The 23,753-nt window shown below is 53.6% G+C and overlaps 2 protein-coding genes across 14 annotated transcripts in view; one reads left to right on the top strand and one right to left on the bottom strand.

Moving 5' to 3' along the window:
• The window catches only part of PRMT7 (protein arginine methyltransferase 7), a 54,531-nt gene extending 46,005 nt beyond the window's left edge, over window positions 1-8,526 (top strand). For 7 of the 11 annotated variants that reach the window (XM_047789488.1, XM_047789487.1, XM_047789485.1 and 4 more), the window contains 5 exons: window positions 2,695-2,856; window positions 4,055-4,129; window positions 6,902-7,101; window positions 7,995-8,091; window positions 8,326-8,526. In XM_047789488.1, the coding sequence (XP_047645444.1) occupies window positions 2,695-2,856; window positions 4,055-4,129; window positions 6,902-7,101; window positions 7,995-8,091; window positions 8,326-8,499 (708 nt within the window). In that variant the 3' untranslated portion in view covers window positions 8,500-8,526. Of the gene's footprint in view, window positions 1-2,694; window positions 2,857-4,054; window positions 4,130-6,901; window positions 7,102-7,994; window positions 8,092-8,325 lie in introns of those variants that run through there. The other 4 variants (XM_047789481.1, XR_007136214.1, XM_047789482.1 and 1 more) reach the window with 4 other exon arrangements.
• A 3,544-nt stretch (window positions 8,527-12,070) lies between these two features.
• SMPD3 (sphingomyelin phosphodiesterase 3) overlaps window positions 12,071-23,753 on the bottom strand; it is an 85,071-nt gene continuing 73,388 nt past the window's right edge. For all 3 annotated transcript variants that reach the window (XM_047789492.1, XM_047789491.1, XM_047789493.1), the window contains 7 exons: window positions 22,162-23,698; window positions 16,726-16,801; window positions 16,460-16,615; window positions 15,799-15,888; window positions 15,526-15,589; window positions 12,758-12,920; window positions 12,071-12,512 (listed from right to left, as the gene is read on the bottom strand). In XM_047789492.1, the coding sequence (XP_047645448.1) occupies window positions 12,411-12,512; window positions 12,758-12,920; window positions 15,526-15,589; window positions 15,799-15,888; window positions 16,460-16,615; window positions 16,726-16,801; window positions 22,162-23,481 (1,971 nt within the window). In that variant the 5' untranslated portion in view covers window positions 23,482-23,698 and the 3' untranslated portion in view covers window positions 12,071-12,410. The remainder of the gene's footprint in view (window positions 12,513-12,757; window positions 12,921-15,525; window positions 15,590-15,798; window positions 15,889-16,459; window positions 16,616-16,725; window positions 16,802-22,161; window positions 23,699-23,753) is intronic.

A 23,753-nucleotide genomic window follows, 5' to 3' on the forward strand; every position in this document is an offset into this window, starting at 1 on the left:
GCGTAGGTCATAGCTACAGCTTGGGTTCAGTCCCTGGCCCAGGATTGAATGAATAAATTAATGAATGAAAGAATAAATGAATAAATAAAATTTTTAAATTGCTATAATGTTGTCCAAAGCGGCTATAACACTATATCCCCACCAGTAATGTTTGAGGGTGAAGTTTCTCTGTAGCTTTTCCAACACTTGCTACTGTCTTTTTTATGATAGCCATTTTAGCAGGTGTGTAGTGATAGCTCATAGTTCTGATTTGTATTTGCCTAATGACTAGTAATGTTGAACACCTTTTCAGGTGCTTATTAGCTATTCTCTGTCTCGTTTGGTGAAATATCTACATTTTTTGCCTGTTTTCCTCCTGTGCCTTTTTTTTGGCGGGGGGGCCTGTGCTTGCAGCATGCAAAGTTCCTGGGCCAGGGATCACACTTGTGGCACAACAGTGACCTAAGCCGCTGCATTGACAACACCAGATCCCTTACCCACTGCACCACAGGGGAACTCCCTCTTGCCTTGGTTTATTTTTAAAGAACTGCTTTTTTTGAGATATGATTCACATAGCATACAAATTTAAAGTGTATAGTTCAGGATTTGGTATATTCATAAGATTGCACAATCAATTTTAGAACATTTTCATCACCTAGAAACTCCCTGCCCATTAGCAGTCACTCTCCATATATCCCCAGTCCTCCCAGCCCTAGGCAACCACTAGTTATTTTTCTTTCTGTGTGTATGTGCCAGTTCTGGACATTTCATACAAATGGAATCATGTCATATACAGTCCTTTGTCGGCTTCTCTCAGAGTTCATCCACGTTATGGCATAAGTCAGTACTTCATTTCTTTCTACTGCTGAATAATACTCCACGATATGATATACCACATTTTATTTATCTTTTCAATAGCCATTTGTTTATTTATCCATATTGATGGACAGTTGATGGACTTTTGGGTTTTTTGGTACTTTTTGGCTGTGATGAAGAATGCTAGAAACTTCATTCATGTGCAAGTTGCCCTTTTATTTTTCCTCATTGATGAGTATTAAAAAGATTCTTAAATTCTTTTTTTTATTTTTTGTTTTTTTTATGGCCGCCCCTGTGGCAAATGGAAGTTCCCAGGCTAGGGGTAGAATCAGAGCTACAGCCACCAGCCTACCCCACAGCCATAGATAGCAATGCAAGATCCAAGCCCTGTCTGTGACCTGCACTACAGCTCATGGCAACACCAGATCGCTGACCCACTGAGCGAGGCCAAGGATTGAACCTGTGTCCTCATAATTACTAGTCAGATTCGTTTCTACTGAGCCATGACAGGAACTCTCAAGATACTTAAATTCTGTAAGTCATTGTCAAGTAGAAGTGAGAGTGGCCAGTCTTGCCTTGTTCCCAATGTCGGGGGAGCGGGGAATACGCAGGGCCAACCTCATTCTGTCTTCAGTGTTTGCTTCTGCATTTCTGTCATCTCAGGCAGGAACTCAGGTGTCATCTTAGACTGGCTCTGTCCTGAGCCCATCTGCTTGGGCCTAACCATGAGTGATCTGTCTCCTCAGCATCGGCCGTCTCTCTTCCCTTTTTTTTCTTTAAATTAAAAAAAAAATTTTGTTTTTGGTCTTTTGAGGGCCACACCCGCGCGGCATGTGGAGGTTCCCAGGCTAGGGATCCAATCGGAGCTACAGCTGCCAGCCTACACCACAGCCACGGCAATGCCAGATCCTTAACCCACTGAGTGAGGCCAGGGATTGAACCTGCAACCTCATGGTTCCTAGTTGGATTAATTTCCGCTGTGCCATGGGTCGGGAACTCCTTCCTCTCCTCCCTTTGACACAGACTTGGCTGGATTGTAGCAGTACTTGCCCAAGTCAGCTCCTGTCCCCAGGTCTACCTGCAGGTAGCCTCCCCACATACTTCGTGGTCCTTAGAGGGATCTTTCTAAAGCACATTCCTTCTTATTTTAAACCCTGATGAAAGCTTTTAGTGATCCCCTTTTGTTTCCAGGGCAGATGCAGTCCCCTTTACCTGTCATGAGCTTCCTCAGGGTGACCTGGCCCCTCGCCACCATTCTGGCTTTGCCCTTTACCGTCCTACCCCATCTGCTAATCTAACAAGCTCCCAAAAGGGCCTTGCTCTCATTCACACCCCTGTTTTTGCCTCTGCCCAGAATCCCCACTTCTTTGCTTTTCAGACTCCTGTTCATGCATTTATTCATCTAATCAGCAAACCTTCACTGACCATCTGCTCTTGGCCAGCTACTATGCTGGGAGTAGTGTTCTGCCAATGTCCTCACTTGGGTGGTTCCTCGATCCTGGTGAGGGAGACAGACAAGCACTAAAATAAATTGTCATGATAAGGCTTGAGTGGGGTTTACAGGATGCCATCATGGGAGCCCTTCCCAATGCTCTCAGCTCTGGGGTCCCTCCATGAGCCCCTTCATCGCGTCTGTGAGAGCTTACTGCACCCTCTGGAGATGGCCCCCAGCCTCACCTGCTCTTTCTTCCATTCTGTACTCCCGAGGACAGGGCTTGTATCTGTTTCTCATCTCTGTATCTTCAGGGGCGGGTACAGACCTTGACATGCTTGTTTGTGGACTGACTGACTGAGTGGATTAGTGAATGAACGAATGTGCCTGTGAAACTTATGATCTGTCATTCAATTATCAGCTAAATCCTTCTGACACCCTGGTCTTGCGTCTTGCTCTGACCCCAGGTCTCTCTCTTCCTGGGTGAACCGTTCTTCACCACCAGCCTGCTGCCGTGGCACAACCTGTACTTCTGGTATGTGCGGACTGCAGTGGCACAACATCTGGGGCCTGGTGCCGTCGTGATGCCCCAGGCTGCCTCATTGCACATGGTGGTCGTGGAATTCAAGGTAGGCCACCCAGAGTTTTTTGTGGAAGGGCCAGGGGAACCATGTTTTCTCATAAAGACCTTGGATGCAGGTGGAGCAACTAGGGTCTTAATGATTTGGGCCTTAGCTTTTCTGTATCAGCACACTGCAGGGCTGAATAGAAAAGGCTTACTTTTGTAAAAATGCAGTAATTTGGCACATGAAATGGAAATGGCTCTGTGTTGTCATTTTACAATTATGGCTTATCAGAATAATTTAAAAATATAAATTAAGAGTTTCAGAAGACAAGCTGTGCAGCTTGCTCTGCTCTCATTAAGAGCTGAGGCTCCAGTTGTTAGAAGCATTTTGAGATGGGCAAGTCAGCTTCTTTATGCAAGAAAAAAATTGAAAAGCTTCATTTTAATTTTCTCATCAAAGCAGAACCACAGTCACAGAGTCATTTGTGGAAAGGCATTTTTTATTAAAAGGATTTTGAAATGCTTTTAACCTGAAATATAGAGTGAACCTCATTTGATGTTTCTTTGATAAGAACTGCTTTATCCACTGGTAGCTTAGTAGTTCCATCACTTAATTTTCTAGGCATTTCTTCTGTGTTATGTATTCACTTGATCAGATTTCCATGTGAATTCTGGTTTTCATGGCCAGAGAAGGGATGTGCAGAATGACGTTTATTCCTAGGCGTACATCCAAGAGACAGTGCAAAGCTGACTGGCCTGAGTGCACCTCTGGTCCTCTCGTGGGCTCCGTCATCGTCATGCTCTTTTTTGGGTGCAGAGCCTTGAGAACTGCTTTTCAGAGCTCTTCCCAATAAACCAGTGTTTAGCATGCACAGGGAGGGACTTAGAGACCCTACCCAAGCTTAGTAGCTCTGGCTGATTGTCCCCTATAGGGGAGGGCTTGGGGTCATGTGAAGCTTTGCAGGTTTGAAGAACCATCCTGGGTCTTTGGTGTGTCTGGGTCGCTTTAACTGTAGGAGTCCCTTCCAAGCTTGCAGGAACAGCTAGCTGTGCCTCATATTTAGAACTGGGACAACCCCTAGCCTGACCGTATTGACCCTTCCTCCTCTTGTCACCACATTGCCGTATGCCTGGGTAGGTGTGGGTGTCTGTGTGCTATCCTACAGAACCTTTGGCCTGGCCTGCCCACCCGCTTTGGGTGGGTATGGATGTCAGCATGCCATGGCAGGTGGGTATCAGTGAAGGCTATGATTTCCCTACAGGATCTGTGGAGGATCCGGAGCCCCTGTGGTGACTGTGAAGGCTTTGATGTGCACATCATGGATGATATGATTAAGGTAGGCAGGGCCACACCTCCCACCCCCACTGTCCCACCCACCCCCTCCACATGGCCATAGGCTTCTGATGGGGACATCTGGCTTCCATGGAGGGACCCGGGTTGGGCAGTGCAGGCAGCATGCAGAGAGCTCCTCTGTTGGGGGCAGGGAGGGCACCTGTGTCCTGTTGTACTTGGTTCACTGTGAGCATGAACCTGAGAGCCATTGCATCTCCAAGTCTGGTATTAGGCCCTTCTTGGCCCTGGACTATAACCCCTGAAACAGAATTTTGGGCTGGGGTCTGTCTGTCTATCACCAGGTCACTGGAATCACTTCTGCTTATGTCAGCAGATTCTCTCTTTTGGGATGGCCTCTCTAGAATGCACTTTTGGCAGCCTTCTGAGCCAGTCATTTTCAGCTTGGGGACTCCATTCCAGGGGAAGGTGCTGAGCGTGGAGGAGGTGGGATATGGAAGAAGAGTTCTCTAGGGTTATTTGTACATCAGTAGGAGATCAGGTCAGCTGCCAGGATCTGCCCAGAACCCAGGGCAGTCATGAAAGTGCCAGTGATATTTGGCTCCACATGCATGGACCGGAAGAGTCATGAGTCCTGTGAGAAGGGCAGGACAGGGAGGACCATCCCATTTTTGTAAAAGCATTAAGAAAATTCATACATGTAAGAACTATAAATGGAAAGTAACCTTTAAAAATTGTATACAACAGGAGTTCCAGTCATGGCTCAGTGGTTGACAAAACTGACTAGTATCCATGAAGACGTGGGTTTGATCCCTGGCCTAGCTCAGTGGCTTAAGCTGTGGTATAAGTTGCGGACATGGCTCAGATCCTGCATTGCCACGGCTGTGGTTAGGGTGGCAGCTGTAGCTCCGATTTGACCCCTAGCCTGGGAACTTTCGTATGCCGTGGGTGCGGACCTAAAATAAATAAATAAATAAAAATTATATAAAACATTAAAAAAAATTTTTTTTAGGTGCTCCTGCAGCATACAAAAGCTCCCAGGCCAGGAATCAAACCCATGCCACAGCAGTGACCTGAGCCACAGCAGTGACAGTGCTGTATCCTTAACCACTAGGTCACCAGGGAACTCTTTAAATTTTTTTTTTGTTTTTGTCTTTTTGGGCCACACTCGAGGCATATGGAAGTTCCCAGGGTAGGGGTCCAATCGGGAGCTATAGCCACTGTCCTACGCCACAGCCACAGAAATGCTGAATCCGAGCCATGTCTGCAACCTATACCACAGCTCACTGCAACGCTGGATCCTTAACCCACTAAGTGAGGCCAGGGATTGAATGCAGGTCCTCATGGATACTAGTTGGTTACCAATGAGCCATGACGGGAACTCCCCCACCCCCAATTTTTTTAATTGAAAAAAAAAATTCACACACAGAAAAAGAGGTAGAGTAATGGACACCAAAATGTTAGTTGTGGAATTAGGAATTGGTTAAGTTTTTCCTGCTTTTGTTTATCTTTCTGTTTTCTACAGTGATTGTAGATTGCTTGTGTAAACATTTTTTAAGTAAATAAATTCAGTGGACATTTTCAATTTGCATCTTACCTGCTTCTCCACAGCAGACCAGTGACTTCCATGCTTCTAGAAAACTCCTTTGTGCCAAGTCACCACACATTTCTGGCTCCCTCTGGCCTCTCTTTAATCTCCTTCCTGGGCTCCCTTCCCCCACCTTTCCATTCCCTAAGATGATGTGTGTTCTAGGTCTCCCTCAGGCCCCTACCCTGACCCTGCCGTCTGTGGCTGTCCGCATCCTCTCTCTTTGCTGGCCAGTGTCTGCCTCTTTCCTGAGCTCAGACCAAATAGCTAAGAGCAGTAGGCTCTCCACTGAGATGTCTTCAGGCATTCTGACCTGGTGCTTCCAGAATTCACCTGTCTTCCCCATCTCCAGCCTGGTCCCTTCCAGTGCTCTTGTCCTTGACCTGCCACTACTTCATACCTGACTGCTGGGCTCAGGGCCACCACCTCCTCCCAGATGAGTCTTGGCCTTCCCTTGCAGTTGGTTGTTGGGTTCCATAACCATCAGGCCCTCCATGAGCCAGTTTTCTTGCCCTGCTGCTGCTGGTCTGGTCTGGGCCACTTTGGTCTCTTGTCTGTGACCATGCACCCTCCTGCCTCTCCCACTTGGCCTGCCTTCACATGGAGCCCAAGTGAATCTGTAGATCTAAAGACTGGTTCTGTCTGTCCCCTGTGGGAAAACCCTGCGAGGCTCCCCGAGGGCCCCTATCTCCCTGCCCCACCCCCTGCAGTCACCCCCTGCCACTTGGCCCACCCTGTCCTGCTCTCTACCCTCTCCCTGCTGGGCTTTGTCTTCTTTCCTCCTTGCTGCCAACTTCCGTATGACCTTCAGGAGGCAGCCCAGAGATCACGCCTCTGGGCAGCTTTCCTGCTCAGCCCTGTTCTCAGCCAGTCCGTGTTCCCCAGGTGCTGTGGTTGCTTGTCTCCCTCTGGACTGGGAGCCTGGTGTGGGGATCTGGTAGCTGTAGTGCTCATTAAGGGTCACTTCATGGGCGAGTGTCCAAATGGCAGGTGTTTTCTCCAGTAAAGACATTTGATCTTTCACGTAGCTCATGAGACGGGCAGTGTCATCATCCAGTTTTAAAAGGGCGAAAATGAAGCTTACCAAAGAGATGGTTCATGAGTGGTGGCAGGGAACCGAGAAGCCAGCTGGTCCGATCAGGCACTTGTGGTTTTTTGTGAGGACCCACTGCCCCCATGTGACTCTGGCAGTTGCCCAGGGACATGAGCCCTTGTCCCCTGGCCACCCAGCTCTGTCTCTGCAGATCCCTGCTTCCCTTCCCTTCTCAGCGTGCCCTGGACTTCAGAGAGAGCAAGGAGGCTGAGCCCCATCCGCTGTGGGAGTACCCGTGCCGCAGCCTCTCCGAGCCCCAGAAGGTTCTGACCTTTGATTTTCGGCAGCCAGTCCCCTCACAGCCTGTCTGTGCTGAGGGCACCATTAAGCTCAGGCGGTGAGTGTAGGCTCCAGGGTTGGGGGCGTGGAGGAAGGAAGTGGCAGGGCTTGCTCTCTGTCTAATAGTTATTGCCCGAGTGGCTCAGCCTTTACTTTGGTCGCTTTCATATGGGTTGGCTCTCCTTGTCTTGGCCCTGCCCTTCCCTGTCTGCACTGACTGTGAGTATATAGTGGGCCCCTCAGCTTCAGAGTAGGGAGGGAGAGACAGGGTAGGCTTACTCATCCTCCCATATCTGAGGCTCTCTTTGAGCTAAGAAGCATGTTACGCACAGCTGCAGAGAAACGTGAATTTGGTTGCTATGGTTACCCATTGGCCCATGTTTCTGAACTCTCCTGGGAACTAAAGCAGGTTAGGAATTGGCAGGGGCTGTTGTTGTGATGCATGACCAGGCCCATCCAGCTTAGCTCCAGCTCCCTTCATGGGGAGGAGGCGGCTTCTTCCTGGAAGAACAAACCTCATCTGATTGGGTGGAAGCCATGAGCCCAGAGTCCCGGGGGCCCCTTTGGTAATGAGGAGGCAGGGCAGTGGCCCATCTGGGCCTGCCCTCCAGGGTGTCTAGGAGAGATCTAATAGACTTTGATGCTGGTCTCTTCTCCAGGGCTTCTGGACCAAACCTTTCTGTGACCTCAGGCTGAGGAGGTGGTCCTGCAGCCAGCTGGCCCTGTCCTATGGTTACTTTTGGTACTTGGCCAGGCTTCTGGAATGAATGGGGGCTTTGGGCTGTGGCCTTTCCTGTTCAGTATTTTACTGAGTGGCCTTAAGTCAGGTGGAGTGTTAGGAGCCTCCTGACTGGGCAGAGGGGAAGCTGGGGAGACCAGAGGAGAGCCATGGCCACGCCCACCTGTCTCTCTTGTAGCATTTCTAATTGTCCCAACATCCTCCACCCATAGGCCTGGGAGGAGCCACGGGGCTGTCTTATGGATGGAATACCACCTGACCCCGGACAGCACGGTCAGCACCGGCCTCCTGAAGCCCACAGAGGACAAGGTAATGCTGGGTGCATGGGTCTCAGAGTGGCCAACCCTGAGAGCAAGTGCTGCCATGCCTCCCGCCTGCCCTCCAAGTTTTCCTGGCATATTCAGCCAGATGCTAACTTCTCAGTGGCCCCATCACCCGGCCCTGAGCCGCAGCTTCTCACTGCAAGCTTCCCAGGGTGGAGGCTGGCAAGGACGGACTCAGGTGCTAGAAGCCCTCACTGCCTTCTTGCTGTTTCCCTTGCAGGGGGACTGTTGCTGGAACCCCCACTGCAAGCAGGCCGTGTACTTCTTCAATACCACACTAGACCCCAGCGTGCCATCAGGCAGCCCCCGGACCGTCGGCTACACTGTGGAGTTCCACCCTCACACTGGAGACATCACCATGGATTTCATACTCCCTGATGTCCTCTCTTGTTGAGAAATAAAGTGGCCAAGGGCCCCAGGCTCTGCATGGTATGGCTTTCTCGGAAGGAAGGTGAAGGCGCCTCTCCTTTCAGGGCCCAGCTTGGCCTCTAGGTTTGGAGGAGACGTCTTCCCTTTTTGTGTTTTCACACTGTTGGCTTCTTGTTCCAGCTGTGGTGGTAAGCAGGGCTCGGCTTTGGAGCTCACCTGCACTTCCCGGAAGGGATCCAGAGTTGGCTGGGCCGAGCAGATTGGATGGCTATCTGCTGCACAATGCCGGGGTAGGCATGCTGCTCCTGTGAGAGCTGGCCTAGCTGGGCTCATGCTCTGGGAACTTGGCCCCACCTGCCTGCTCCAGCTAGGAGGGGCTTCTGGGGCAGAGTCACTGACTTATGGCTGGGTCCCAGCCCTTGAAGACCATGCCAGGATCAGACCGAGGACCAGGTTCAGGCCCGGTCACTTGCTAGGTAATGGCACCAAGCCACATTTGTAAAGGTCTGGCTTCATTGAACAGCACCAACAGGTGACCAAGACTATCACCTGGACACCAGGCTGCTCTTCAGAGATCAGGGAGGAAGCTGTCCCAAAGCATTTCCTAAGAGACAGACCCAGGGAACCAGCCATCGGGAGAAGGGAGCCAGGAGGTACACTCCTTTCCCATGTGCCCTTCTTCTAGCAGAAGGACCTCGTTCCCCACAAGTCTGAGGCATATGCGTACCAGCGCAGTCACCCCAGCCTTGCCTTACCAGGGAAGGTCAAAAGAGTCCCAGAGAGGCCCCAGACCTGCTGCTTCTCACGCTTAAGGTGCTCTTCTGCTATTTACTCCTAATTTCACAGGGAGTGAGAGAACCCAGTGGCCCAGTTTCCGGTAGCTCAGGGCAGACTCAGGCTGTGCCCATCCTGAGGGGAGAGGCAGGAAAGGCAGGCCCCTCACAGTGGCCTCTCGGTCCCATCTGGCTGCCTAGCCCCTTGGAGTCAGAGCAGGGCCCAGCCCCAGCTTTTCACACAAATAACTAGAGAACACCAACCATGAGCCTCACAGTTTTATTTTTTCCTCGTTATCCATCCTTCCTTTCAGCACCAGTAAAGGAACAAAACAAAACAAAACAAAAAAACACCTCTCTTTTCAAAATATTTTATCAGATGTAAAGATTGTTTTTCTTCTGGGGAAGAATCAACTGGATATATATTTGATGATGTTTTTACCAAAACCTTAGGTGTGTTTACCATATAAAACCCCTAATGTCCCATGAGGATATAATACAGAAAAAAATACAGAAATTAAAAAATTTTTTTTTCTTTTTTAAAACAGTATTTCTAAATCTCAGCAAGTTAATACAATAGTTAAAAAGCATCAAGATTAATATTCATACTTAAAACTCAAGGTGTTTTGGACAAATGAAATGACCATTTTCTTCCGAAGCTGACCCCTGCCTCCTGGCTTCTCTGGAAGAGGCTGGGCCCAGGGCAGGTGTGGGACCTCGGGGATTTGGGTGACCCCTGTGTCCGTCCTTTCCAGGCCTAGATGCCACAGAGATATCTGAGATGTTTGTTTTCTTCCTTTTTAAAAATCGAAATGGAAAAGTCTGGCTTGTGCACGGCTCTGGGGGGGGGGCCACAGGCTTGATGAAACTTGTGGTTGGGCGATGGTGGCCTCGGTGCTGAGGCCATGCCAGAGGGAGGTGTGAGGGGATCAAGGAGGCAGGCAGCCCTGCTCATTAGGACAGGAAATGACCGAGGCACAGGGAGGTATGACTTGCCTAAGGCCGCCCCACGAGTAGGGGGAGAAGCATGTGCCCCTGTGCCTTGGTCCCCACTCAGCTGCTGTGGGAGGGAGGCATCCTCTCTGAGGGGTGGACGCTGTGCTGTAGTTGCTCTGCTTCAGAGGCCCTGGCTCTGCCTCTAATGCTCTCCTGGGCACACAGCTGGCCTGCAGCCTGAGGACCTCGGCTCGGGCCCAGATATCTAGGCCTCACGCTTGCCCAGTTGAGCTCCGCCTGTGAGCAGATTGCTCGCTGCTCTTGGGAGTGGGGGCCTCTGACCCCATGGAGCTTAGCTGAGGTCCCGAGAGCAGGGGTGCAGTGACGAGCTCGGCAAGGACCATGCCTTAGGCGGTGAGCATCCCCTTCTGGCTCTGCTTGGGGGGTGGGGCTGGGGGCCTGGCCAGGGAAGTGCTCCAGGCAGTGAGGCCCTCAGCCCAGCTGCTGCCTTAGCCAGGGAGGTTCAGGCAAACCAGTGCTGCCTGAACACTGGCTCTCAGCAGTGTCCTCCCCCAGCGTGGGGCCTGGCCTCTGGCCTTGGCCCCTCTTGGTCTCTCTTGCAGCTCGGTGAGTGACAAGGCACAGTGTCAGCGTACTGGCACTAGGAGGCTCCTGACAGCAGGGTCCTGGTGCTCCCCCAGCCTCATTGGGCAGAACTGGCTTCAAGCTGGGTGGGCATGTTGATGGGGGCGCAGTGATGAGGGCAGACCAGTGGAAGTTGTCCAGAATTGCCCTGGGGTTGGATGGGCCTCATGCTTGGAAGCAGATAAAACCCTCCCTGCATGACCATGGGGGCAGGGGAGGGGAGCGTCCCCAGGTACGTTTAAAAAGGCAGGTGGCAGAGACTGCTGCTGTGGGACGGGGAGTTGCGGGCTTCATCTGCAGGCTCTGCCACGCTGTGCGTGGGTGCCCAGGGCTGGCCCTGTTCACATGGTGGCAGAGTAGATATCTGTGCCTGGACGCCAACCAGTACCACTCCCTACCCAGGGCGAGTGGTGGCTGTTGGCTTTGCCACCCCAAGCCTGCGCGCTGGTGAGGGGACAGGGTGCTCTGCACCTTGGCTTCCAGCCCCTTCATCCAGGGCCCCCTTGTCGCTGTTGAGGTTAGGCCTGGGAGGACAGAGCCACAGCCCCACCAAGAGGCAGGTGGACGGTTCCTGAGCTCAGCCAGCACGTGGATGGGGACAGTCCCCAGGAGAGGATTGGTCCTGAACCAGAGAGATGTCCGGAGGGGAGACGGGGTCAGGCAGAAAGAGGAGGTGTTGGTTTTGACAGAAGAGAAGCTACAAATCTTTCATTTTCAAAACCATTTCCCTTCTTCCTGTAAAAAAACGTGATGCTTTCTCCTTAGATTCCTGTCTCTGACTCCACTGACCACTTTGGAGTCTCGGAGGGAGGCTCCAGGCTCTGCTGTGCTGGGGAAAGGGAGCCTGTCTCAGAAAGAGCAGCGTTCTCCCTCGTGGCTTATAGACCCTCTAAAGTGAAGGGTTGTTTTTGTTCTTAACTTTTTCTGTTTTTCTTTTTAAAATGTAATCGCCCTTGAATGCAAGACCCTGGGGAAGAGCCCAGGCTCGCTGGTAACTGGACACAGCCCTCAAGGTCCCGGCTTGTGGGCTGTCCAGGCTGGAGGCGGCGAGCTGGTGGCCCTGTGTCCAGGAATGCGTCTTTGGCTGGTTCTGATTACGTTTGGAGTTTGGCCTTGGGTGAGGCCCGAGGGAGGGGTCTGTGGCTACGGTATGGCATGTGACATGCGGGCAGCGTGCATGCGAGGGTGCAGGCATGCGAGACAACATGGCAGCAGACAAAAATAATGAACCCTGGACAAAGCTTGAGAAGAAATTACAAAGAGTACAGAAACCCGATTCTCATACTAACCCACGGGTTACAAACTATGTTGTGCTGTAAATTTGTAGAAAATCACGGTTTGAAAGAATGGCACTGGTTGGGCAGCCGGGACTCCCCAGGCCCGCCTGACTGCTGTCCAAAGTGAGTGCCCAGAGGTGCTGGGCAGCGCTGGTCCCAGCTCACCCAGGACTGGCCGTGGCCCTCCCAGGCTCCTGCCCTCCTCCCCCAGCACCGGTGGTGCCTGCTGGAGGGGACATGGCTAGGGAGGGACTGCGGCTCAAAGGGCTGGCGGAGGCCCTGCTGCTTGTGATGACTTGGCCAGTCTACGCCTCGTCCTCCCCTGCAGACACCATCAGTCGCATGGCCACCGGGAGGTGGTCAGTCAGGCCCGACAGCTGGGTGATGAAGCTGAATTCTTCCACCTCCTGTGGGGGCGGGGCGGGGGAGAGGAAGAAACATCCCAGTTAGACAGAAAGGGCATCCTGTAAAGGAGAGGCCTGGCCTGGACCTTGCCGAAAGCAGGGGGGTAGGGAGATCCATGGGCCCCAAAGGCCTCCTGGACTGGCTCGTCCCATTTTCAGGGGAGAGCTCAGTGCTGCTAAGGGGTGCAGGGCACAGGGTCCCCTATCTACATGCACAGCTTAGCTGCCCAGCCCAGCCCCAGACTCACAGCTTTCCAGTCTGGGCACAGCCCCTCCTCCCCGTGAAGCATGTAGTCGATGCGCCTGCCGTTGCCCTTCAGCAGGTCCTTGCGTCCTTTCTGGCCACCCCCAGGGCTCTTGCTGGTGGGGAAGGCGAGGTACTCCCGGCGACCTTCCTCACTCTCCAAGACCCTGCTCACACAGAAAGCACAGGAAGGCAAGGTCAGCCTTGGCCCAGCCCCGGCCCCGGGTCCTAAGTGTGGTGGAGCCATATTCCACCCCCAGGTCAGACCGAACCCCTGCATTTAAGATTTGTCTTCCCTGTGAGCCCAAAAAGGGACTGGGATGGAAGGAGCCTGAGTCCAAGCCTGCAAGTCCCTGACTGAACTGGGCCACTCTAGAATCTGCCCAGGAGTGTCCCATGTCCACCTCAAGCTGGCCAGCTCCTACTTTACTTTTTTTTTTTTTTTTTTTTTTGCTTTTTAGGGCCACACTTGCGGCATATGGAAGTTCCCAGGCTAGGGGTTGAATCGGAGCTACAGCTGTTGGCCTGCGCCACGGCCACAGCAATGCAGGATCTGAGCCTTGTCTATGAGCTACACCACAGCTCACAGCAATGCCAAATCCCCGACCCACTGAGCGAGGCCAGGGATCGAACCCATGTCCTCATGGATGCTAGTTGGATTTGTTTCTGCTGAGCCACAATGGGAACTCCTCTACTTTCTCTTTCTGAACAGGATGTTGGCACCACCCAGAGCCTGTGACCAAGCTAGGGACAGAACTTCCCCCACTCTCTTCGGGATGGGGTTCTGCTCTGAGCTAGTGGGGTTCTCTTTTGGAGAACTTGGTCTTTGCAGTGAACCACTGGAACCCTTCTGTTCTGGAACAACCACCACGCCCAGGTTCCCCCATAACTCTTGTTTCAGATCATTGGGAGCCAGGAGAGCACCCAGACCCCATCCCAGGACTGTATCTGTCTGTCCCTGAGTTGCTGTGCCATCAAACCTCTGAGCCTCCCTTTCGTCCTCTAATATAAGAATGATGGCTGTGGCCCCAGCACACTTTGGGGATCAGGTGTGTCAAGAAAGGAACAGGTGGGATGTAGCTATGGTCCTGTTTCTCAGGAAGGAAATGAATATGGGTGATTAACTGCTGGTCATGGTTCTACAGGGAGGGCAGGGTTGTCAGGTGGAACGTCACACCCTGATCCTGGGTCTTCTGACTCCTTGTCTGCCGTCTGCTTCCTGCCAGGTTTCCTTCAGAGCCCAAGCACCAATGGGGAGGAGGCTTCAAGGGACACCCCAGCACAGAGCAGGGGTGCAGGCCAACTTCTAGGGCAAGAGGTATAGCCACCAAGAGACACTGCATTGGCTTGCCTGGATAGATGGACAGGACACCTGGACAGGCACAGCCAGTAAATAGGGATTTCTGCAAGATCTTTATCAGCCTTGAGATAGATACACCAATGATGTGCAGAACATCACTACATCTTAGGAATGTAATCAATTACTGTCCTTTGCCTTTTATAATGAAATTCCAGCATCAGTGAGCTAAGAGTTAGGGATAGTCATTTTTAAATCATCATCTCATAAAAAGATAATTTTTTTTGGCATAGGATGATGTTTCAAATTTAGTCTATAATCTAATTAATTGTCCCAAATTAGCTACAAAGAGCCATCACTGTGACTGTGCAGTCTCAGGCTGTGAGTGATGAATTGGCTCTGCTGCTGGCCTCAAATGTGTCCTTCATGGAAGTCTCGTCGGGTTCAAGAATATAGTTTGGCTGGGATGGAGCTGTCTCTACTTTGAAAATGACTGGCTTGTGTTAGCTCTCTTTTTGCCTAATTGGTGGTTACGAGCTGCCATAGCAGACACGGTCCCTGGGGCTCTTGCATAAGGGTCTCTTGACCTGGGAGATTCTGCTCCTTCCTCCTGTGCCCAAGGCGGGCTGGGGCTCGGGCAGGCTCTGGTAGAGTGGGCCCGGACTCTGGGTGTTGGTGTAGGAAATGCCACCTCAGGGCCCCCAGCCTGGAACTCTCGTTGTGGCTCGGTGGTTAATGACCCCGACTAGTAGCCATGAGGATGCAGGTTCCATCCCTGGCCTTGCTCAGTGGGTTAAGGATCCGGCGTTGCCGTGACCTGAGGTGTAGGTCATAGACGTGGCTTGGATCCCACATTGCTGTGTCTCTGGCGTAGGCTGGCCACTACAGCTCCGATTGGACCCCTAGCCTGGGAACCTCCATAAGCCACGGGTTCAGCCCTAAGAACAAAAGGCCAAAAAAAGACAAAATGGCCCCAGACTTACTCAGAGGCTTCTCCTTGGTAAGGACAGCCCTGGGATGTGAGGGCCGCCATGGCCTCCATGTACCCCAGCCCAAGCCCCTGAGGCTCTCACAAGTGTCCTTTTTTTTTTTTTTCTCGTATCTGTAGTTGTATAATGATCATAACAATCCAGTTTCACAGGATTTCCATCCCACAACCCAAGCATATCCCCCCACCCCCGAAACGGTCCCCTTTGGAGACCATAAGTTTTTCAGTGTCTGTGAGTCAGCATCTGTTCTGCAAAGAAGTTCAGTCTGTCCTTTTTTCAGATTCCACATGTCAGTGAAAGCATTTGATGCTGGTGTCTCATTGTATGGCTGACTCACAGGTGTCCTTCTACAGAGCTGTGCCCTCTTGTCTCCCACAGGGCCCATCTCTCCACACCTGAGTCCGGGCTTGGTGCTCATCCCAGACCTGGGAGCCACCTGGATCTGCCTACCCCTCCTGATCACAGCAGCTGGGAGCTGGAGCTTACTTTTGCAGATTGTCAGGGGTGCACACTTCCTCATCATAGAGACCATCCTTGTCCAAAAGGGTACCTGGGGACAAGGGGACAAGAGTGGTCACTGAAGGCAGGGCCCAGCCACCCTTGAGGAGGGCTGCCTCCCTGGGGCAGGAGGGGAAGCAGGGGCTTCTGCTGGCTGGGCAGCTGAGTGTCCCCCTCCCCGCAGCAGTGGGGTCTTTCTGGGGCTCCAGTGCTCCTCAATCTCAATCCACCCCCCTCCCCCCGCCCGCCGCCCCAGCTCACCGATAGCCCATGGCTTCTCCTCCCCCGGCCCGAGGCGGCAAGGGTCCTTGTAGCGTGTAAACAGGGAGTGCTGTTGCTCCAGCTTGTCATCTGTGCAGGGAGAGAGGGAAGGAGTGCTGAGGGACTTGGGATGTCTGGCCTGTGCTAGAGGGCCACCTGCCTTGGGTTCCAATCTGACCAGAGTCACTGAGTCCCCATCCCTTGGGTAACTGCCTCTGGATAGGGTCTCTAGTCCCAGACAGATGGATCTATGATCATCTGTCACTGGGTTTCTGTGTCTTTGAGACTGCCACCCCCTCCACCAGAACTGTTAGAATTGTGCCTGGTGAAGAGTGAGAGGTGAACAATGACTTGGTGAGTACCATTAGCTGACCTGCCCTTAGGCTTTCACAGGCTCCCAGCCTTCCCTGCCAGAGGTTCATCTGTAGGAGATCTCTTTTTTTTCCAGCAAAGTGGCCTCTGAGCTTTCTAGGCAGAGTTCTTCTCATTCTAGGATTTATCAGGGGCAGAAGAATCATAGTCTTATTAAACGTCCCACCCCCCTGCTCCTGAGGAGCAGGAAGTTCTTCAAGCTACCTAACCTAACCCCAGTCTTGCCAGCCGTGACTGGAGCCCACGCCTCCCCTGGTGGCCAACCCTAACGGGGAGGAGCACGCCTCACCGGAGGAGCAGTTGTCAAAGTTAAAATCTCCGCAGATGATGTCAAATGCCACCAGCTCCTCGGGGTTGGCTGTGCTGGACGAGGAGGTAGATTTTCGGAAATCAGCCAGCCAGTCCTGAAGCATGTTCAGCTGCTCACACCGAATGTCACTGTCCTCTGGGACAACCACAGAGAGATGATGTAGTTACAGCCAGACCCCAGCCGGGCCAATCCCACCCTCTAAAGGGACATTCCCCACCCCTGAAGCACGGGCCCCTGGGCCCTACCTGGCAGGGCATGCAGGTGCGTGCAGGAGATGTACCCGACAATTCTTTGGTCCTGAGGTGTGCTTCCCACCTGCACCTGTGAGGGAAGAGGGGAGGTGTTGGTGACAAGGCCTATGAGCTATTGTTGCTCGGAGTACAAAGGGACACCTGTGACACCCCCTCCCCCTCCAAACTGCCAGCTCAAACCCTCAGAAGCCCATCTCTGTCAGCTTCTGGCTAGACTTGGGCCCAGTGAGGACCAGCACATGTCCTGCTTCTAGGAGCTTCTGGTCCAACGTGGGAAGATACATGAAGAAACGCCGGCCTATGCCACGGTGATACCACCGACAGTTCATGGAGGGCTTTGTATTATTTTTCTTTCTTTTAATGAATTTCATTACATTTATGATTGTACAACGATCATCACAACCCAACTTTATAGCATTTCTTTTTTCTTTTTTTTTTGAATTTTCGTCTTTTTGCCATTTCTAGGGCCTCTTCTGTGGTATATGGAGGTTCCCAGGCTAGGGGTCCAATCAGAGCTGTATCTGCTGGCCTACATCAGAGTCACAGCAACATGGTATCCGAGCCGCATCTGCGACCTACACCACAGCTCATGGCAACGCCGGATCGTTAACCCATTGAGCAAGGCCAGGCATCAAACCCGCAACCTCATGGTTCCTAATCGGATTCGGTAACCACTGTGCCATGACGGGAACTCGCCAGTTTTATAGCATTTCTATCCCAAACCCCCAAGGCGTGTCGTGCAAGGCTTTGTAGAGTAGAGATGCAGAAATCTCCACAGATTTCCTCCCCAAGCCCCTGCCATCTCCTGGTGACCAGAATGTTCACATGGATGACCCTCAAGCACCAGCCCCTCAGTTCCTTGTCCACTCTTTCTTCCTCTCCTTGGTCACACACGGGACCATACCCTGGAGCCCATTTCTCTGAAGTCTAAGGCTCCCCTCTGTGAGGGGCCACCTGCAAAGCCCACCACCCTCCTCCACTGTGAGAGGCGTCAAACCCTGCCCACTGCTCTCTCTTCCCAGTCTCTGCCCCTCTGGCTTTATGAGTAATCATTTTATTTGCCTTTTGGCTATGGACCCCATTAGTCCCCCATCTGGGATGACAGCTGTGTCCATTTTCTCCATGGCACCATGTCATGGGCTGATCCTAGGCACTCCAAGCCTCCATCCTGAGTCCAGTCTGCCTCCCTCCACAGGGGCCTCTTCACACTCTTCTCTCCCCCATCTCAGTCTGCCTCCTGATCACTTCCTTCACTCCAGGCAGAGTCCCTGGCGGGTAGAGTGGGGCTGAAAGCTGCTCCCTGACTCCCTGCCCAGCTGCAGGTGACCCTGGCAGGCTGTCTCCACAGGTTGGCAGATGAAAATGAGCATCTCACACGTACAGCACAGAAAACTCTGCACCCAGTGGTAAGCCTGGGGCAAGCCTGAGCTCTTGTCTGCCTGTAGTTGGGGAGGGGAGGGTTGGCCACCCAGCCTGCTGGCTCTCCCAAGCCCTCTGCTAGAGACCGTGATGGGAGAGTGCCTCCCGCCTCCTCCTGAGACCATCCCTGGGTGCCTTTCCCAGAGGCCTCTAGTTGGCTCCTCATCCTCTTCCTCTCTGGCTTTCCTTTTCCTCCCATCTGAGCCTCAGCTGTCTTCCCCAAACTTTGCTAATCTATTCCAGACCGGGTTTTCTATGATGATGAGTCCCTGGACCCCAGGATGTGTCCAGGGAGGGTGACCATAGAGGCCAGTTCTTGGCTGAAGTGTGTGTAGCAGCAGGGCAGGTGTACCTGGCATCTGCTGAGCACAGCACTGCCTGTCCTCTAGCTAACAGTGGCCTGGACTCATTCTCTGCTCTGAGAGCCTCCGGAGGCTTCCATCCTGGTTTTTGCTGCCGAAGTTAGGTTGGCAGTGTTCTCATCCACGGGGACTTTTGCATCATCACCCTTAGCTTTCTGCAGTTCTTCATCCCCTTCCCTAGTGCGGATGGATGCACATCTTTCCTTTTCCAGTGCCCAAGTGGATGGATGACTGGTTACTTGATAATGGGCCTATATTTGGGGCTGTTTAAAAATTTGCTTGTTCACCATTCACTTCTTGCCCATTTTCCAGACCCAGACCTTGGCTCAGTGGTACCCCCTCCCCTGGAATGCCTCGGAAATCACACGCCTTTGGTTCCCCTGTTGCAAAAACACAACAGTTTTAAAACCACAATGTCTCCAAAGGGCACATGATGGAGCTTTCCCCTCTGCATTCCTCAGGCCAGAAGTCTGTTCCTCGCTCAACATTCATGCTGTGAGCACCGTCACTTAGTGCTTCATGGACCTGGCCTTACTAGATCCTTACAACAACCATGGAGATTATACTGAAAATACATCATCATTGGCCGGGGCCATGAGGCTCTGGTGACTGAGGGCGATTCAAATCTGATGCTCAAATCTGGTGTTTGTGGCCTATACCCCATTCCACCCCTGCTCTACGCTGCTTTCTGAGCTCCTGGTGACTGAGCCGGGCTTTTCAGTAGCCACCTATTTGATGCTTTTAGCGCGTAAGCCCCACAGTCATTCAGCACTTCATGTCACCTGCCTGTGCTGAGTCCTGGGCAGGGACTGGAGCAAGTGCAGGGAGGCACCACTTGGCCCTGCTGCTAAGGAGAGGGAAGACATGCAGCGTGAGGTATCTCAACTCCTCCCGCCCCCTGCCCAGCTTCAGTCAGTCCTGTCAGCTCGCCAAGATCCACTTTATTATGTGCTGGGACTTATTGATTCCTGGCTTGAGTCCTCAGGAGCCACAGAGGCTCATGTTTCTCTTGCAAAAACAATCAATCATTCCGAGAGGTTGTGCCTTTAGTCCTGGTGGGCAAAGACTGTCAATAGAGCAGGGCCCAGAATCTAGCTCGCTTGTGAGGCAGAAGTCATTCCTGTCCCCCCTTCTCAGGGTGTCTTGGCAACAGGAAAAAACGCTTTCCTTGAGAATGGGAAGCTCCTAGAGTAAACGAGGAGGCAGAGTTGGAAGGGGAGTCCCAGGTGAAGGGTGCCGCCTTCCATGCAGCCAGGCCAGAACCTTTCCAGCCCCCAGGCCCTTCCGGGGCTGGCCTGGCTCCGGAAACCTCACTCATTTCACTCCTTCACGCAGGGAAACAGGCCTGCTCTTGCCACCAGAGGCAGTTGGGTCTGCTGTGCTGGGCACGATGGCTCCACGCTAGTTCTGTCTAATGGGAGAGACGGAGACAAGACACCCAGGACGAGGGCTGAGGAACCCATGAGGGAAAGCTGGCTTGTGCTGGATGCTGCTGAGGAAACGCCACCCAGGTGGAGCAGTCAAGACAACGGGGGCACACATGGAGGGCCCTGGGGGTGCAGCTGGAGCAGAGCCCGGGGAGGGTGGAGGGGCCTGGGTGAAGGCTGGGCTTCTTCCCAGCGCAGCAGAAGAGGGTAATAGGAATCAGACCCATCACATGAGGAGGACAAGTTAGAAACAGGGGGCACAGCCCAAAACATCTGGTAGGGGCAGAGGAAAGGCGGCCTGGGCTCTGAGAGAGCCACTCTGTGGAGATATGGGCTGGACACAGACGTACCTGGAAAGTGAAATCGGGAGCCTGGGTGGATCCATTGGGTTCAGGGCAAGCGAATCCTCAGCAAGTGTGGAAACAGAGTCACTTCCCTGGGGCAGGCGCCTGGGGCTGGCTGGCTATAGTAACCACTCAGAAATAAAAAGGCCAAGTGTGGCCACCCTCCTCTGGGGCTGCCAGCCCTCAGCAAGGGCAGAGAGCTGGGCAGAGTGCAGCAGGCCTGGTGCTGCCAGATCTGCCAAGGTGAGGTGAGAGGTTGCAGATTGGATTTTATATGAAATAGCTTGATTTTTAAATGTTGGCCAACACAAAGTTTTTAATGGTGTGGACCAAACTAAACATATTTGCAACCTAGTATTAGATCCAGGAGGTCAAGGGAGCATCAGCATTTAAGGGATGGGCAGGATACAAGGGACCTGGAAGGATCGGCCAGAGAGGTAAGGAGTGGGAGTAAAGCCTGCAGCAGAGGGGCTTGTCCCTAGGAGACTTTTGACCCTGGTGCGCATGGGAGTTGAGGTACCAGACCAAGGAGAGTGATGAGGAGGGGGCATGTGGACTGGAGGTGGGGTTGGAGGGGACCCTGGCCTCTGAGCCCTCTGTTGTAGGATGGGCAGGTGGGAGAGGGTGTGTTCTCCCCACCCACAAGCCTGACAACACGTCCCCTCCTTCCCCAGAAAGTCACTCTGGCTGCTGAGACAAAAATACATCCATGGAACAGAACACTGATGAACCGTATGTCAAAATGGGGAGGCTGGTCCTCCTCCAAGAGGAGTGCCTTCAATTTCAGCATCTCGGGCTGTGAATGGGGAGCCAGGACCCCAGCTTTGGTACCTGCGGTGCTACGCAAAGGCCCGAGCAACAGGAGTAGGTCTGGGCACGGGGGTGGGGCCCTGGCTCCAGCAGACTCCGTGCAGACCCTCCACCTGGGCTCTCACCCCTGGCAGGAGCTTGGCTGACCAGAGCACTTTCTTGGACAGACTGAGCGCAGTTTGATCTGGGAATGACAGCCTCACCACGCTGGGCCTCCACAAGAGCCACACCGGCCCCCCTCCACTCACAGACCCCTTCTAGGGGAACTGAAAAGTCTTGAGGGGAGTATGGAGAGAACCCACAAGACACAACACAGCAGCTGCTGCCTCTGGGGGCAGAAAGCCCTGTTCTGTAGCAGCTGGCCAAACGGTACTTCAAACTCTGGACGCACCGAGAGCAGCTTTTGAATAGAGAGCAGAAAGTGGACATGCTGAGCGTATCAGGCTCAGTAGAAGATAATGTGTAATGACCAAATTACCATGGTCTAAAAACTCCTCCAGTTGCATCCAAATTAGCAGAAATAATTATGATTCACTTTAATTAGTGACTATGAAAGTGAAGCCTCTGGCTGGTGGGCAGAGTCCCTGGTGTGGCAGCTGCGTGACAGCCAGGAGGGAGAGGGTGTCCTGGCCAGTGAGGCTGTTGGCCGGAGCGGGCGGGTATGATAACGGGCTGGAGCCTGAGAGTCCTGCCTGCCTGCCTACGACTGTTTGTCTGCAGTGATTCAGAGAAGGGGCTCCCTGCCTCCTCCGCCTCTTAATCACTGCCTGCTACCTTCACACCAGCTCTGTGAGAACCTCCCGAGACTGGCTGCACATGCACCGCTCCCCATCATGTGAGTAGGCTCTGCATTGCCCCCACTTTGCAGGTGGGGAAATGGTGGCTCAGAGATCTGAGGAACTGGCCTGAGATCACCCAGCCTGGAGCCTCGCTCTTACCCCTGAGCTCTTCTCCAGTTCGGCTCCCTGAAAGGCCTTGTCTGCCCCTGCCCTCTGGGAGAGTGAAGACCTCTGGCTGCAGCCCGCCCCCCGCCCCCGGTTCTGGGACCTGCTGGCCGAGGCCTCCTACCTTGAGATACAGCGCTCCCTTCGAGGCCAGGCTGTCGGACAAGCGCCCGTTGGGGTAACAGTGATAGGCCACGTCCATGATGGGGTAGCGGCTGGCAAAGAAGAGGCCACTGTTGAGACACTTGAAGCTGCAGCAGCCGTGGCAGCCATAGACCCCGACATCATAGAGGATGTATTCGAAATAGCCGTGCAGCTGCTCTTTCAACTTGGCAGCCGCCCGCTTGTCAAACACCTCCTGCAGGCACAGGAAGTCTAGGTTGGCAGGAAAGAAGGCTGAGACCTCATGGTCAAAGGCCTCGTCTGGGTGCCGCCTCCTGCGCGCGGCTGCCTTCTTCACCACCGAGGCCTTGTATGGGAGCTTGTTGTTGGCGCCCGGCTCCCCGCTGCCACTATCGGCCCCAGCCCGTGCCTTCACCAGGGACTCCCTGGAAGCGGAGGGGCTGCCCAGGCTCCCCGAGTCCCCATCCCGCTGACTGTGGTTGGGTGTCTGGCCTCGTGGGCCCCCGCTGGCCCCATTCCTGGCCTGGCCCCCAGCAGGGGGGTCGATGGCTTCTGGGGGCCGGCCTCCTTCGTCGCCACTGATGCGCACAATGCAGGCATCTTCAAGGCAGCCGCCGTCTGCTGGGTCCCCAGAGGCTAGGCCGTTGGCAGCCTCGTCGCTGGCATGACGCCCGCTGTCACCCTTGTACTCCACAGAGGCAGTCCTCTTAATGCTCCCAGGGACAGCCCGTGCCACGCCATCACTGCCCTGTGGTGACACCAGACTGCTGAAGCTGGCCGCACTGATGGAGGTGTTGGTGGGTGAGTCGATGTAGATTTTGATCTGAGGCCTACTGGCCCCATTGCGGATTCTCTGCCCGATCTCTTTGGCCCGGGCTTGGGTGTTGAAAACATTGTTGAGCCTCGCCAGTGAGTCGGGGAGGAGGCAGAGGTTGGCGGTGGCGAAGCAGAAGCTTTTGCCAGGACCTGTACCCTTCCATTCATTGAGCAGGGCCACCCCTCCGGCCGAGCCTTTGTCCTCCAGCCGGGAGTAGATGTAGGGCCGGCGGGCAGACTGCAGGGGTGACCAGAGGAGGAACCCAAGGAATGCAAAGGGCAGTGAGGCAATCAGGAGGGCCAGGTAGACAGGGGTGAAGAGCAGGGTGCAGAGCAGCTGGAGGTAGCACGGGTCGTCTGCCCGCTGGCGCTTCTCGTAGGTGGTGGGTATGAAGGAGGCCAGGAGCCGGTCCGCCAGCCAGTAGCATGGGAAGATGAGGGCCCAGGACACAGCGTGCAGGGCAGACAGACAGCTGTTGGGAAAGGGGGTCGTGTACAAAACCATCGCAGCTCATTGGATGCCGCAGCCGGCCCTACTACATGGTGTCCCTGACGGCGCAGGCACTTTCCTGGGTGGGGCGGGGCGGGCGAGTGGTGACCGCTGGAGGGAGGGGTCACCTCCTGGTGAGTTGTGACTTTGGGTGGTCAGTGGCACGTGTCTGCCAGCCAGTCATGGTTGACCTCAGTGGGCCATGCTGGGCCACCAAGGCCTGCTGGAGAACCTGCAAAACAAAGTGAGTGGGCTTATTCACTTGGAGGGGAGCATGTCAGATGCTG

Source organism: Phacochoerus africanus, chromosome 8 (genome assembly GCF_016906955.1).
Source record: "Phacochoerus africanus isolate WHEZ1 chromosome 8, ROS_Pafr_v1, whole genome shotgun sequence".
Taxonomy (NCBI): domain Eukaryota; kingdom Metazoa; phylum Chordata; class Mammalia; order Artiodactyla; family Suidae; genus Phacochoerus; species Phacochoerus africanus.